Source organism: Drosophila serrata, unplaced genomic scaffold, assembly GCF_035046125.1.
Source record: "Drosophila serrata isolate PLE 108 unplaced genomic scaffold, ASM3504612v1 contig_240, whole genome shotgun sequence".
Classification (NCBI taxonomy): domain Eukaryota; kingdom Metazoa; phylum Arthropoda; class Insecta; order Diptera; family Drosophilidae; genus Drosophila; species Drosophila serrata.
The window spans coordinates 8,294,421-8,310,002 of record NW_028257138.1 but is presented as its reverse complement, the minus strand read 5'-3'; the positions used below and the strand labels follow the sequence as shown (position 1 = coordinate 8,310,002).

General features: G+C 37.6%; 4 protein-coding genes across 8 annotated transcripts in view; 1 reads left to right on the top strand and 3 right to left on the bottom strand.

Annotated features, from left to right (window-relative positions):
* The window catches only part of Samuel (SAM-motif ubiquitously expressed punctatedly localized protein), a 70,375-nt gene extending 62,990 nt beyond the window's left edge, over positions 1-7,385 (top strand). For all 5 annotated transcript variants that reach the window (XM_020951344.2, XM_020951346.2, XM_020951345.2 and 2 more), the window contains exon 7: positions 5,895-7,385. In XM_020951344.2, the coding sequence (XP_020807003.2) occupies positions 5,895-6,362 (468 nt within the window). In that variant the 3' untranslated portion in view covers positions 6,363-7,385. The remainder of the gene's footprint in view (positions 1-5,894) is intronic.
* Positions 554-3,234, bottom strand: LOC110183143 (uncharacterized). Its single transcript, XM_086831059.1, has 2 exons — positions 1,062-3,234; positions 554-1,004 (listed from the first exon to the last, which is right to left on the bottom strand). Exons 1-2 carry the CDS (start codon positions 2,393-2,395, stop codon positions 710-712), a joined length of 1,629 nt encoding a protein of 542 aa, XP_086687185.1. The 5' UTR covers positions 2,396-3,234; the 3' UTR covers positions 554-709.
* On the bottom strand, positions 4,068-5,135 carry Acp32CD (Accessory gland protein 32CD). Its single transcript, XM_020951348.2, has one exon. It carries the CDS (start codon positions 4,997-4,999, stop codon positions 4,190-4,192), a length of 810 nt encoding a protein of 269 aa, XP_020807007.2. The 5' UTR covers positions 5,000-5,135; the 3' UTR covers positions 4,068-4,189.
* A 1,109-nt stretch (positions 7,386-8,494) lies between the features above and the next one.
* Positions 8,495-9,398, bottom strand: dUTPase (Deoxyuridine triphosphatase). Its single transcript, XM_020951364.2, has one exon. It carries the CDS (start codon positions 9,292-9,294, stop codon positions 8,728-8,730), a length of 567 nt encoding a protein of 188 aa, XP_020807023.2. The 5' UTR covers positions 9,295-9,398; the 3' UTR covers positions 8,495-8,727.
* Positions 9,399-15,582: the final 6,184 nt, after the last annotated feature.

Below are 15,582 nucleotides of genomic sequence, written 5' to 3'. Positions count from 1 at the left end.
GAATTTAGAATGCACTTGGCTGACCATAACCATAACCACAGAGCCACCCAAATCAAAGTCTTTGCCCCTCGCCATGGGTCCCCATTTATTTGCCGAGTTTTCTTTTCTTTTCTATTTTTTTTTATTGTGTGTTCTGCGTTGTCCGGGGAAAATTATGACAGAGTCCAAGCTCTGGCCATAGGAGTAAAAGCCACCAATTTCCGGTTAGAACTTAGTTTTTGCTTAGGTCTTATCTCGTTTGGATTTTTTCTTCCTCTCCGCGATCATTTTCTTGTTTCTTTATTTCCTTAAGCAGTGTGGGAATTGTTTACACGTAGTTATTATTATTTTATTTAATTGAAAGACTTGTCAATAATTGTTTGTTTGCTGGAATATCGAGAAATAAATAGGACTATTCGGGGCTTTAGTCTTTAGTAAAAGCACTCACTGGTTGTTTGAAGTATAAGAAATAAATACTACATTCTGTTCTTAAATACCTTTGAAATGGTACAGTTAAAATATATACAAATTATGTATTAAATACACTTAAAAAGATCGATAGAGATACTTTTGTGTCAAGTTTTCTTTTGAAATAAAACCCAAACTTTATCTAAGCTTCGTCTGTCTCTTACTAATTAAAACTAATGAGTGTTTCATTGTATTTAGTTACTCCTTTAAGTATCTTTTTCCTAAGTAATTCAGAAGGTGTCCCTTGACTGAGTTTCTGATCCTATTCCATTCCATTTCGTACTTTTTCAATGGAATCAAAGATCTTCGCTCGCCGTTCAAGTTCTTGTTGTACGATTTGCTTGCTGCGTCGGAATTTCTGGTTAAGATGGATTTCATATTCAGTTTTGTTATTTTTAACCTCCTTCATAAGATCTGGGTCCACAGTCACTCCCCAGGGTCGTCGTGTGGTGATCATCGTATTATAGAAAGCTGTGTTATTATTCCTAAACATACTGGGTTTGATGAAGATGGCCATATACCCGGGTTGTGTGACATTTCGTTCCCTAGGAAAGACACTAGAAATGGTAGAATATTTAGTATTATCCCTGGATTAAATATATTTAATACCTTACCAGGAGTAACCCTTATTCATATCCTTCTGCTTCACTGTATTGCCCCACCAGCTTCCCAGGACTTGCAGAGGACATGAACGATTCATGCCGGCATACGAGCTAAGTGTCTTGCCCACGGCCAGAAAAAGCATATCCGTGGCATTGGCCTCCACCAGCTCAGCCTTGCGCATCATAAAGACATCGTTGAAGGAGGAGATGACCACGTCATCGTACAGGTTATACACCAATTGATCGTTCGCATCCTGCCCAATGATCAGCATGGCCGTTCGCATGTTATTCATGATGTGAGCCAAGGCCAAGAAATTGATGTTCAAGTCCTTGTAGTCTTCGGTCACGTAACCAAGGAACCAGTGACGCATGTGGATCCGGACTGGAAGCTCGACCCGCGTCATCAGTAGCCAAGGACCGCCCCAGTTGTTTTTGAACTGGCACAGGATCTTGGTGGCCAAACCTCGATCTCGCTCCAGACGGATGCCAAAGACCTCGTGCAGATCCATTTCCTCGTGACAGACGGCTTCGGGATACTCGAAGAACTCTGGTGAATGTGGGGTCACCGGGGGCCAGGTCACTTCCCAAGCTTTGGAGGTTGCGGTGTCCATAGGTTGTGTGGTTCCTTCCCCGATTGGCAGGGTTCCCCAATCATTTGATTCCGTTGTATCTCTATCAGGTGCTTTTGAGCTTGTCTCTTCTCTGCCTTCATCTATTCCTGTGGATTTGAAGGACTCTGTGGTGATCTCCTTGGCTGCTTCTGGAGTGTCGGCAGTCTCTAAAATGCCTGTAACTTCTGTAGTACATGAGATTCCTGGAGTTTTTAAAGTTTCTGGCGTTATTGAAGTCTTTGTAGTTCTTGAAGTTTTGGGAGATCTTGAAGTTTCGGGTGCTCTTGAAGTTTGTTGAGTTTTCGTGGCTTTTGAAGGCTTCAGTGTCGTCCTTTTCTTTATTGGCCTCTTGTCAAAATCTAATTCATCTGACTCACTAGAATCGCTATCCACATCGACCATGGGCCTTGGATGCTCACCAGATTTTCGCGACTGTTCCATTGAGCTAAGCTCAAGAGTATCCCCAACTCTCTTTGGTGGCTTCTTAATGCCGGGTAATCCAAGATCAGGTGCCTCTATGACCGATGGTTTCACTCCATAGCCATAGTTGTTGAAAATGAAGCTCATATAGTACGTCTGGCCCAAGACAATCCATGGCAGGGTTGTCCACAGACAAGGAATCAGCATGGCTGCTGATGACTCCTTCACGGAGTCCACAGTGAAAGTTTCCATACTGCCACTGGGTTGCCTATATACCTTCGTTTGAGTGGACAGTGTCCAATTCATTATGTCCATTGCCAATTGCGATTGTTTTTTAATGCAGTGACTCGATGTTAATGCAATTATTTATAACCATCATGCTTGAATTTTTATACCCTTTTGCAAGGTATTCTAATTTTAGTCAGAAGCTTCAAACTCTATGAAGGAGTCATTTCCGACCCTATAAATCATATATATTCTTGATCAGCATCAACAGGAGAATCTTTCTAGCTTCATCCGGCAGACAAACATTTTTTTCCGAAATTTCCCATTTTTCGAAAAAAAGGAAAGGGGTTACATCATTAAAATTTGCAAAAATCGGATAAAAATTCACATTTTAAATGAAGTATGCAGCTTTGTTACCCTTCCAAAAAATAACATACGAACGCTTTCCAAATTGAAATTAATGCATTTTTAACTTAGGTATGAGATTTTTAAATATAGATTTATAAAAAAAAATTGCAATATCAAAATATTTATAAATGTCGATTCCAAAGAATGTTTATATTTTAAGCTAAGTTACAATCGATATCCAATCCATTTTTGTTTTTTATAAGGTGTTGATTGATTGATTGATTTTATTTTTAAGTTTTAAAAGAATCAGTTTGAATTGAGGTGCGAGGGAAGATAGAAAGATACTAGATGCTAGGCATACACATGAAGTTTTAATGTTCAAAATCGAATTTTAAGTCCATATATATCGAAGTTTTTGAGCTCTAAAAGCTTAACTGCCACAAAAATTGTCTTGCAATTTTGTAAATATTGTCTATGGATTACGGCACATCCATAGTAAATGTTTGCAAAATAGTATATACCATTATCCCTTCATAGGACAATTTCCTGATCTCAATAACCTCTTCTATTTGATGAAAAACAAGAAAGGAAGCTAACTTCGGCACGCCGAAGTTTATATACCCTTGCAGATAGAAATTCTATGACTAGGAATCCATACCATATAAATTATATATATTTGTGTTAATTATATTTGCAGCTTTTCGTTCACAGATTTCCATTTTTCTTCTACATTAAACGATAGTTTGTATGGCACCTATATATATATATATATATATATATATATAGTCGTCCGATTTTCATGAAATTTGACACAAAATTTAAGACTAATATAAAATGGCTACACCTCAAATTTGATGAAAATCTGTTGAAAACTGAAAAAGTTATAATTTTTAATTGTATTAATTTCTCGATCGTTCCTATGGGAGCTATATGATATAGTAGTCCGATTTTCATAAAATTTTATACAAAATTGTAGAGTATAGTAAAATGGCTATATCTCAAATTTGATCCAATTCTATTGAAAACTGAAAATGTTAAAATTTTTTTTGTAAAAATTTTCTGATCATTCCTATGGCAGCTATATGATATAGTCGTCCGATCCGGCCCTTTCCGACATATATACGAGTGAGAGTATATAGAAGGCTAACTACAAAGTTTCATTCAGATAGCTTCAAAACTGAGAGACTAGTTTGCGTAGAAACGGACAGACGGACAGACGGACAGACGGACAGACGGACAGAAGGACAGACGGACAGACGGACAGACGGACATGGCTAGATCGACTCGGCTGTTGATCCTGATCAAGAATATATATACTTTATATGGTCGGAGGTGCCTCGTTCACTGCGTTGCAAACTTCTGACTGAAATTATAATACCCTGCAAGGGTATAAAAATCCACTCTGTGGTTGTATTTAAAATTTTATTTTAAATATAAATTTAATAAAAGTAACTGCTGGTTCCCAAAGACCTGTGTACCAGGTTATATGTTGACCATAAGGTTTGAGGACACTTACTCCTTGCTCTTCCGTTTCTATTACATTTCTTCATAGTCTTCGTTGTTACCGGCGCGAGCGATCCCCGCTGCTTCCGTAGCATCTGCAACTTCGACTCCCACAGCTGGAGCTCCTGCATCTTTGGTGTTTTGTTGCTCGTCTTGGTGGCCTTGATCCTTGCCCTCCTGGCTGCTTTTTCGAGCTCTGCTGTCCCTGGGATTGGAGCCATCCCTGCTGCCGGAATGGCCGTGGCTTTCGCTGCTCTCGTAGATGGATCGCACATATCTTCCGCCGAAGCTGTCATCGATGCTGATCTCGTAGCTGCTGTGGTGACTGTGATCCGTCCGCTTGAGTGCCTTGTCTTCCTGCTCCGCCAATTGGTGGCGTCGGTTTTTATTATCCTTGCTGTCACTGTCATCGTTGTCGTCGTCTTTTCCGCCCGTCGGCTGCTGAGCTGGATTGACTATTTCGTTTCCGTTGCCGTTTTCGTTTCCGTTTCCGTTTGCATCATGTCCGTCTTCACCTTGATAACCAGCTTCATCTCCCTCCCCATCTACATCTCCCCCTGCGTTTCCGTTTGAATCTCCAAGTCCTTTCCCAGCCTCTCCATTTCCATCCCCCTTGTCCTTATCCGTAAACTCACTGTTTCCATTGATCCCATAATTGATATTTTTGTCCGTGTTCTGACCATGCTTCGGTGGATTTGCCTCACTTTCATCGCTGGCATTTCCATCCGGATTGTTGTTATTAAAGGCAAAGTTCATGTAGTATTTTTGGGCCAGAACGCTGCGCTCCAGATGATCCAGGGCCAGCAGGACCACGAAGCCAAAGAGTAGCCGCATCCGCCACATCGCTGCAACGCTGAGCTGCCCGTGATGGCAGTTCCTCCCTTATATATAGAGATGACCGCCACCGCCCGGAATCGAATCGATTCGGCGCTGGCCCATAAATGTGGGGCCGTTCCCGATAAAGGCGTGTCCAATGCGGTGGCAGAGTCCAGATGAGGGAGATGGAGGAGGCACTGCCACCGCTTCCCGGCCAAACGGCAAAAAACAGTGGCAGTTGTTAGTGCAGCTGCTGCTGCGGAAACAGGTTGGCCTCCCGGTTGGAGGAGAGCTACGTGGAATTCAATCAGGGCCAATCTATAATAGAAATCTCATGTGGCGCGAGCTTCGATTTGCCCAAAGGGGAGTTCGAGGCAGCAGCAGCAGCAGCAGCAGGGGGCGTGGCAGCCAAGAGCGAGCAGAGGAGGAGGAGGAGGAGGAGGAGAAGGAGGATCGGATCGGATCGGATGGGAAGATCAGGGGTGCCCACTCGCTGGCCACTTTCCACCGATCGTGCGTTGCAAATATGAAAATGCTACTGCAGCTACCACAAGCGCGCAAGCTGTGGCAAGTCAGGCAGCTTTGGCTAAAATCGTTTTTCATTAACAATTTTAAAAGCCGCGCATTAATCAGAAGTACACACAGGCAGACACAGAACCAAACAGGATGCCCAGCGCCTACGTGTCTTCCTTCTAGGCACTGTGTCTGAAAATACTGGAAATCCAAACACAAACTAAGCAGAATTTTGTACTTTTTTGTATTTATTCAGATGAATACTATTTATTATAAATACTTACATTGTTCCCCTAATAATTGATTTATATAACATTTTCACAGCATCTTGAATCACTGTTTCTGTGAAAATACTGCTCATAAATCTCGAAACTCTTCAACTAATTTGCTTTTTTCGCTCTCTTTTCAGTCTTTCCGCGATCAGTCCATCGATGGCACTGGTTTGCCGCTCTTAACCGAGGATCACTTGGTTAACTCGCTGGGCATGAAGCTGGGGCCGGCTCTCAAGCTGCGCTCCATATTGGCGAAGAAATTGGGCGGGCCGTGTCCGTGTGTTGCATGCGTTGCGCAGGCGCAACAAATGCTGGCACTGCAGACGACGGGCGGGGCAGGAGCAGCAACACCAGCAACAGGAGCAGCAGCAGCAGGAGTTGCAACAGGAGGCACAGCAAGTTGCAGCTTCAAGACGGAGATCTTCAATGGCAGCAGCAGCAGCAATGGGAGCAGCAACAGCAACAGCAGCAGTGGCAGCAACAGCAACTGCAACAGCAATCAGGGCAGCGATGTTGCAGCTGCAACAGCAACAGCAGCAGCAAGCTCTCCCGGTGCTGGCAACATGCTGCTGCCAGTGTTGCCGTGCAGCGGCGAGGCCAGCTAGTTGGCTCTACAAAAAAAGCAAGCAAACCTACAGAGATATATATACAAAAACATATTTATGCTAACTAAATTGCATTTCAACTGCAAAACTGTTGTACCAAATGAGCTTTCGAAGGACTAGAAGCAAGAAAAGGAATGAAACGCACGAAAATCGGAGGGAACAAGACCCTAATGTATAGACTAAACAGTAAATATGTAATTTAAATGCTAGCTAAAGTTGTAAACTTTAAGTGACGACAACAACAATAATCGCAAAGTCTTCCAATTTGCAAGCACACACAACCCCAAGCAAAACAAAACAAAAAAAAAGAATGCAAAAAAAACAAAAAGCAAATCATATTTGTATAACATTTATCAATTTATTAGTCAATTTAATGAGAGAGAGAAAGGAGAGTTTGAGTTTTTTCGTTTACGTACTTAAGTGCAAAGCGCATTTGCATTGATTTTATTTATTTCTATGACTTTTCTTCGTTTTTAACTGCTAGTCAGTAAATAAATATTTTATAGAATTCCGCAAAGATGTGAAGCAAACTTAAAAATTCAATTTTATTGCTTAGCGAATCGAAGTAAAAGGCTATTTATTTTTTATGTATACATTCATATATATATATTGTTAAACCCAAAATGCTTTGTTCAAATTTTAGAAATTTATATACCTTTTCTGCGGCCATGCACAGAGGAATTCAAAATTCAACATTTAGATCTGTACGTCCTTTTTTTAAGAGCTCCAAGACTTGAAACAACAAACACACACAAAACACAAAAAGCAAGCAAAATAGAAAGCGTATTTTTAATAATTTCCTTGTACATATTGTTTATTTAATTATTTGTAAGCGAGAGACACACACAGAGAAAAAAATGTTCTATGCAACTTAAAGATGAGAAGCTTAAGCTGAAGCTTGAGCATAATTCTCAACAAAATAGGAATGAAAATAAATTTGATTTATTATTTACATTTAATGAACTATAGCTATTTTTCACAAGCTGAAGCAAATAAATTATACCAGTTATCATACAACACAAATCAAACAAACGAGAAACAAAAGCAAGTCGCTTCTTTTTTGCCAATTTGAATCCAGTTTCCCGCTGCAGCTCTCAGCTGTGGAGTATTTCTGGGGCGTTATGGGCACGCGGCTGACCTCCGGAGCGCTCGATGCGTCGCGGGTCGAGCGTAACCGTTGCGCCAAAAGGCAACCAAGGATGGCTGCAAAACAATTAAAAGCACGCAGCGCGCACCTCCAGCGTCTAATTACAAATTGGAGTCATTGAATTTATTAAAATCGGCCGCGTAAATTGTGCAGCAATGCACTTGAGACACGCGAGCGATATTGTGGGCCATCGGCGGCGCTTCTTGGCTCCCATTACGCGGTCATAACTCACTGCGCCCGTCCGGTTCAAGTATCCCTAGCGTAGCCTCTGCAAAGCCTATCCTAAGCCCCATAAAGCCCAGTCGCTCGACCTGGCTCTGGAAATATAATTGCTTTGCTCAGCGGCGGCGGCAGGCACCCGGCAGGAACTCCTCAATCCGCCAGGTTGGAGTGCTTGTTACAAGTAAGTAATTTACAAGCCAGAAGAGCTCTTCACGTCAAGTTATTGCCAATCTTCGCTTGCGAGCAGTGAAATTAATGCTTCCGTTTACAGCCGTGTTCGCCTTTCAATCATTCCTGTTTAGTTTGGTTCCCTAAAATGCTAGAATATTGAACTTTGGTAATGGCTGGAACTAAAATAATAACATAATGTTTTAAAATCTCAATAAAAACTAACATACGAAAGCCTTCCGAATTGAATTTAATGATTTTTTTAGGTCTGAGATTTTAAAATTTTGATTTATAGAGAAAATGGTCTTATAAAAATATAGATAAACATCCTCTTAAAGAATGTGATATTTAAAGATTATTTTGGGTCGATTTACGATTCGATCGACTTTGGCACAAGAAAGCTTTCCGAATTTGAATTGCAATTTTGGCATAGTATGGCCTATTTTTTAGTTAAAGGAATTTACAAAAATATTTCCCTAAGATGTACTTTTAAGCAAACAGTTCTCTAAAACAGGGATACCTTACTCATTTAATTAGAAACGTTTATCCCTTCCAATCTACCCAGCACCCAACGCCATGAATAACAGCAACAATATTGTATATTCAACATTTTATTGGTAATCTGGTGTGTAGCTTTTTATAGATAATCAAATACAGTTTTACCTAAATATTTTCAGCTTAATATACTATAATTGGAACTTTTCGTGGAACTCCTGTTTTGCGGTTATGAATATGCAAGGCCTAGGACTATGTATTCCTTTGGCTCGAATGACAAACGATGTTTTTATAACTAAGATGATTTCACACTTGTAGCGTATTACTTCCCCTCTATGTGGCGATGGGAGTGGGAGCAGCAGCCTCCGGCTCAGTCGCCTTCTCCCCGTTGCCGTTTTGGGCCTTGGCCGCCGGCAGATCCTTAACGCCGGTGGCTCCGAATCCGCCCTCCCCGCGCTCAGTGTCCTCCAGCTTGTCGACCAGCTCCAGCTCCGGATAGAAGATGCGTTCGCAGATGAACTGGGCGATTCGGTCACCGCGCTTCACCTCGAACTCCACTTCCGAGTGGTTGAACAGCACCACACCCAGGTTGCCGCGGTAGTCCTCGTCCACCACGCCAGCTCCCACGTCGATAAAGTTCTTCACGGCGAGACCGGAGCGTGGGGCCACCCGACCGTAGGAGCCCTCGGGCACCTGGACCTGCAGGTCGGTCTTCACAATGGCCTTGCCTCGTGCAGGCACCACAATGTCGTAGGCGCTGCGCAAGTCCACGCCGGCCGCCTTGGCAGATCCACGTACCGGCTCCAGGGCATGTTCGGTCAGCTTGGCGAATCGCAGGACGCACTTGTCGATCTTCATTTTCTTGGCAGCTGGAATATCGTCGACAGTAGGTGAAGGCATCTAGTGGGGATTAGCCTGGTTAAGATTAAGTCTACGGGTGCACCTTCTTCTTCTTTTCTGAAAAAGCGCGAAATTGCCGGCGTCTACAGTATGCCTGTTTTTCATTTCTTAAAAAATCCTAAATTTTTAAAGTGTATTTAGTATTTTAATAAATAATTAATAACCATTTTACATACTTGAGGTAGAATTCCAATACATTGTGTTAAATTCATATGTAGAAAGTAAAAAGTTAACAGATCTGTTGTCAGAGCGAACATAACTTAACAGTGGCCTAAACTGGCAGCACTGGTGATGGCGGTTAGAGAATAAGTGTGACTGTTTCAGTATTTTTTGAATTTGTTTAGTACATTTTAGTAATTACACTTACCTTTTCCACTAGTCATAATAATTTAACAAACAATGTTAGTCTACAGTGTGATTCCAAAGGCAAGCACTGTTAATCCGTAATATGACATAAATAAGTTTAATTTGAAGTCAACTGTTTGCTTTTAAATTTAGAAAATTTTAGTCGGAAACTTGGAAAGCAGTGACAGAGTCATTTCCGAACCTATACTCTTGATCCGCATCAACATGCGAATCTTTCTAGGAAAAAGGAAAGGGGTTACATCATTAAAATTTGCAAAAATCGGACAAAAATTCACATTTTAAATGAAGTATGCAGCTTTGTTAACCTGCTAAAAACTAACATCGGAATGCTTTCCGAATTGAAATCAATGCATTTTTGGCTGAGTTATGACATTTTTACATTTTAATTTGACCAAAAAATATTCATATAAAAATATAGTTAAAATCGATTAAAAAATGGTATTGCACCTTCAGTCAGAAGCTTAAAACTAAGTGAAGGAGTCATTTCCGACCCCATAAATCATATATATTCTTGATCAGCATCTACAGGCCTTTCTTTCTAGCTTTATCCGGCCGAAAAAAATTTTTTTCCGAAATTTCCCATTTTTCGGAAAAAAGGAAAGGGGTTACATCATTAAAATTTGCAAAAATCGGACAAAAATTCACATTTTAAATGAAGTATGCAGCTTTGTTAACCTGCTAAAAACTAACATCGGAATGCTTTCCGAATTGAAATCAATACATTTTTGGCTGAGTTATGACATTTTTACATTTTAATTTGACCAAAAAATATTCATATAAAAAAATAGTTAAAATCGATTAAAAAATGGTATTGCACCTTCAGTCAGAAGCTTAAAACTAAGTGAAGGAGTAATTTCCGACCCCATAAATCATATATATTCTTGATCAGCATCTACAGGCCTTTCTTTCTAGCTTTATCCGGCCGAAAAAAATTTTTTTCTGAAAATTCCCATTTTTCGGAAAAAAGGAAAGGGGTTACATCATTAAAATTTGCAAAAATCGGACAAAAATTCACATTTTAAATGAAGTATGCAGCTTTGTTAACCTGCTAAAAACTAACATCGGAATGCTTTCCGAATTGAAATTCATGCATTTTTGGCTGAGTTATGACATTTTTACATTTTAATTTGACCAAAAAATATTCATATAAAAATATAGTTAAAATCGATTAAAAAATGGTATTGCACCTTCAGTCAGAAGCTTAAAACTAAGTGAAGGAGTCATTTCCGACCCCATAAATCATATATATTCTTGATCAGCATCTACAGGCCTTTCTTTCTAGCTTTATCCGGCTGAAAAAATTTTTTTTCTGAAAATTCCCATTTTTCGGAAAAAAGGAAAGGGGTTACATCATTAAAATTTGCAAAAATCGGACAAAAATTCACGTTTTAAATGAAGTATGCAGCTTTGTTAACCTGCTAAAAACTAACATCGGGATGCTTTCCGAATTGAAATCAATGCATTTTTGGCTGAGTTATGACATTTTTACATTTTAATTTGACCAAAAAATATTCATATAAAAAAATAGTTAAAATCGATTAAAAAATGGTATTGGACCTTCAGTCAGAAGCTTAAAACTAAGTGAAGGAGTCATTTCCGACCCCATAAATCATATACATATATTCTTGATCAGCATCTACAGGCCTTTCTTTCTAGCTTTATCCGGCTGAAAAAATTTTTTTTCTGAAAATTCCCATTTTTCGGAAAAAAGGAAAGGGGTTACATCATTAAAATTTGCAAAAATCGGACAAAAATTCACGTTTTAAATGAAGTATGCAGCTTTGTTAACCTGCTAAAAACTAACATCGGGATGCTTTCCGAATTGAAATCAATGCATTTTTGGCTGAGTTATGACATTTTTACATTTTAATTTGACCAAAAAATATTCATATAAAAAAATAGTTAAAATCGATTAAAAAATGGTATTGGACCTTCAGTCAGAAGCTTAAAACTAAGTGAAGGAGTCATTTCCGACCCCATAAATCATATACATATATTCTTGATCAGCATCTACAGGCCTTTCTTTCTAGCTTTATCCGGCCGAAAAAAATTTTCTCTGAAAATTCCAATTTTTCGGAAAAAAGGAAAGGGGTTACATCATTAAAATTTGCAAAAATCGGACAAAAATTCACATTTTAAATGAAGTATGCAGCTTTGTTAACCTGCTAAAAACTAACATCGGAATGCTTTCCGAATTGAAATCAATACATTTTTGGCTGAGTTATGACATTTTTACATTTTAATTTGACCAAAAAATATTCATATAAAAATATAGTTAAAATCGATTAAAAAATGGTATTGCACCTTCAGTCAGAAGCTTAAAACTAAGTGAAGGAGTCATTTCCGACCCCATAAATCATATATATTCTTGATCAGCATCTACAGGCCTTTCTTTCTAGCTTTATCCGGCCGAAAAAAATTTTTTTCCGAAATTTCCCATTTTTCGGAAAAAAGGAAAGGGGTTACATCATTAAAATTTGCAAAAATCGGACAAAAATTCACATTTTAAATGAAGTATGCAGCTTTGTTAACCTGCTAAAAACTAACATCGGAATGCTTTCCGAATTGAAATCAATACATTTTTGGCTGAGTTATGACATTTTTACATTTTAATTTGACCAAAAAATATTCATATAAAAAAATAGTTCAAATCGATTAAAAAATGGTATTGGACCTTCAGTCAGAAGCTTAAAACTAAGTGAAGGAGTCATTTCCGACCCCATAAATCATATACATATATTCTTGATCAGCATCTACAGGCCTTTCTTTCTAGCTTTATCCGGCCGAAAAAAATTTTCTCTGAAAATTCCAATTTTTCGGAAAAAAGGAAAGGGGTTACATCATTAAAATTTGCAAAAATCGGACAAAAATTCACATTTTAAATGAAGTATGCAGCTTTGTTAACCTGCTAAAAACTAACATCGGAATGCTTTCCGAATTGAAATCAATACATTTTTGGCTGAGTTATGACATTTTTACATTTTAATTTGACCAAAAAATATTCATATAAAAAAATAGTTAAAATCGATTAAAAAATGGTATTGGACCTTCAGTCAGAAGCTTAAAACTAAGTGAAGGAGTCATTTCCGACCCCATAAATCATATACATATATTCTTGATCAGCATCTACAGGCCTTTCTTTCTAGCTTTATCCGGCCGAAAAAATTTTTTTTCCGAAATTTCCTATTTTTCGGAAAAAAGGAAAGGGGTTACATCATTAAAATTTGCAAAAATCGGACAAAAATTCACATTTTAAATGAAGTATGCAGCTTTGTTAACCTGCTAAAAACTAACATCGGAATGCTTTCCGAATTGAAATCAATACATTTTTGGCTGAGTTATGACATTTTTACATTTTAATTTGACCAAAAAATATTCATATAAAAAAATAGTTAAAATCGATTAAAAAATGGTATTGGACCTTCAGTCAGAAGCTTAAAACTAAGTGAAGGAGTCATTTCCGACCCCATAAATCATATATATTCTTGATCAGCATCTACAGGCCTTTCTTTCTAGCTTTATCCGGCCGAAAAAAATTTTTTTCCGAAATTTCCCATTTTTCGGAAAAAAGGAAAGGGGTTACATCATTAAAATTTGCAAAAATCGGACAAAAATTCACATTTTAAATGAAGTATGCAGCTTTGTTAACCTGCTAAAAACTAACATCGGAATGCTTTCCGAATTGAAATCAATACATTTTTGGCTGAGTTATGACATTTTTACATTTTAATTTGACCAAAAAATATTCATATAAAAAAATAGTTAAAATCGATTAAAAAATGGTATTGCACCTTCAGTCAGAAGCTTAAAACTAAGTGAAGGAGTAATTTCCGACCCCATAAATCATATATATTCTTGATCAGCATCTACAGGCCTTTCTTTCTAGCTTTATCCGGCTGAAAAAAATTTTTTTCTGAAAATTCCCATTTTTCGGAAAAAAGGAAAGGGGTTACATCATTAAAATTTGCAAAAATCGGACAAAAATTCACATTTTAAATGAAGTATGCAGCTTTGTTAACCTGCTAAAAACTAACATCGGAATGCTTTCCGAATTGAAATCAATACATTTTTGGCTGAGTTATGACATTTTTACATTTTAATTTGACCAAAAAATATTCATATAAAAATATAGTTAAAATCGATTAAAAAATGGTATTGCACCTTCAGTCAGAAGCTTAAAACTAAGTGAAGGAGTCATTTCCGACCCCATAAATCATATATATTCTTGATCAGCATCTACAGGCCTTTCTTTCTAGCTTTATCCGGCTGAAACAATTTTTTTTCTGAAAATTCCCATTTTTCGGAAAAAAGGAAAGGGGTTACATCATTAAAATTTGCAAAAATCGGACAAAAATTCACGTTTTAAATGAAGTATGCAGCTTTGTTAACCTGCTAAAAACTAACATCGGGATGCTTTCCGAATTGAAATCAATGCATTTTTGGCTGAGTTATGACATTTTTACATTTTAATTTGACCAAAAAATATTCATATAAAAAAATAGTTAAAATCGATTAAAAAATGGTATTGGACCTTCAGTCAGAAGCTTAAAACTAAGTGAAGGAGTCATTTCCGACCCCATAAATCATATACATATATTCTTGATCAGCATCTACAGGCCTTTCTTTCTAGCTTTATCCGGCCGAAAAAAATTTTCTCTGAAAATTCCAATTTTTCGGAAAAAAGGAAAGGGGTTACATCATTAAAATTTGCAAAAATCGGACAAAAATTCACATTTTAAATGAAGTATGCAGCTTTGTTAACCTGCTAAAAAATAACATCGGAATGCTTTCCGAATTGAAATCAATACATTTTTGGCTGAGTTATGACATTTTTACATTTTAATTTGACCAAAAAATATTCATATAAAAAAATAGTTAAAATCGATTAAAAAATGGTATTGCACCTTCAGTCAGAAGCTTAAAACTAAGTGAAGGAGTAATTTCCGACCCCATAAATCATATATATTCTTGATCAGCATCTACAGGCCTTTCTTTCTAGCTTTATCCGGCCGAAAAAAATTTTTTTCTGAAAATTCCCATTTTTCGGAAAAAAGGAAAGGGGTTACATCATTAAAATTTGCAAAAATCGGACAAAAATTCACATTTTAAATGAAGTATGCAGCTTTGTTAACCTGCTAAAAACTAACATCGGAATGCTTTCCGAATTGTAATTCATGCATTTTTGGCTGAGTTATGACATTTTTACATTTTAATTTGACCAAAAAATATTCATATAAAAATATAGTTAAAATCGATTAAAAAATGGTATTGCACCTTCAGTCAGAAGCTTAAAACTAAGTGAAGGAGTCATTTCCGACCCCATAAATCATATATATTCTTGATCAGCATCTACAGGCCTTTCTTTCTAGCTTTATCCGGCCGAAAAAAAATATTTTCTGAAAATTCCCATTTTTCTGAAAAAAGGAAAGGGGTTACATCATTAAAATTTGCAAAAATCGGACAAAAATTCACATTTTAAATGAAGTATGCAGCTTTGTTAACCTGCTAAAAACTAACATCGGAATGCTTTCCGAATTGAAATTCATGCATTTTTGGCTGAGTTATGACATTTTTACATTTTAATTTGACCAAAAAATATTCATATAAAAATATAGTTAAAATCGATTAAAAAATGGTATTGCACCTTCAGTCAGAAGCTTAAAACTAAGTGAAGGAGTCATTTCCGACCCCATAAGTCATATATATTCTTGATCAGCATCTACAGGCCTTTCTTTCTAGCTTTATCCGGCCGAAAAAAAATTTTTTCTGAAAATTCCCATTTTTCGGAAAAAAGGAAAGGGGTTACATCATTAAAATTTGCAAAAATCGGACAAAAATTCACATTTTAAATGAAGTATGCAGCTTTGTTAACCTGCTAAAAACTAACATCGGAATGCTTTCCGAATTGAAATTCATGCATTT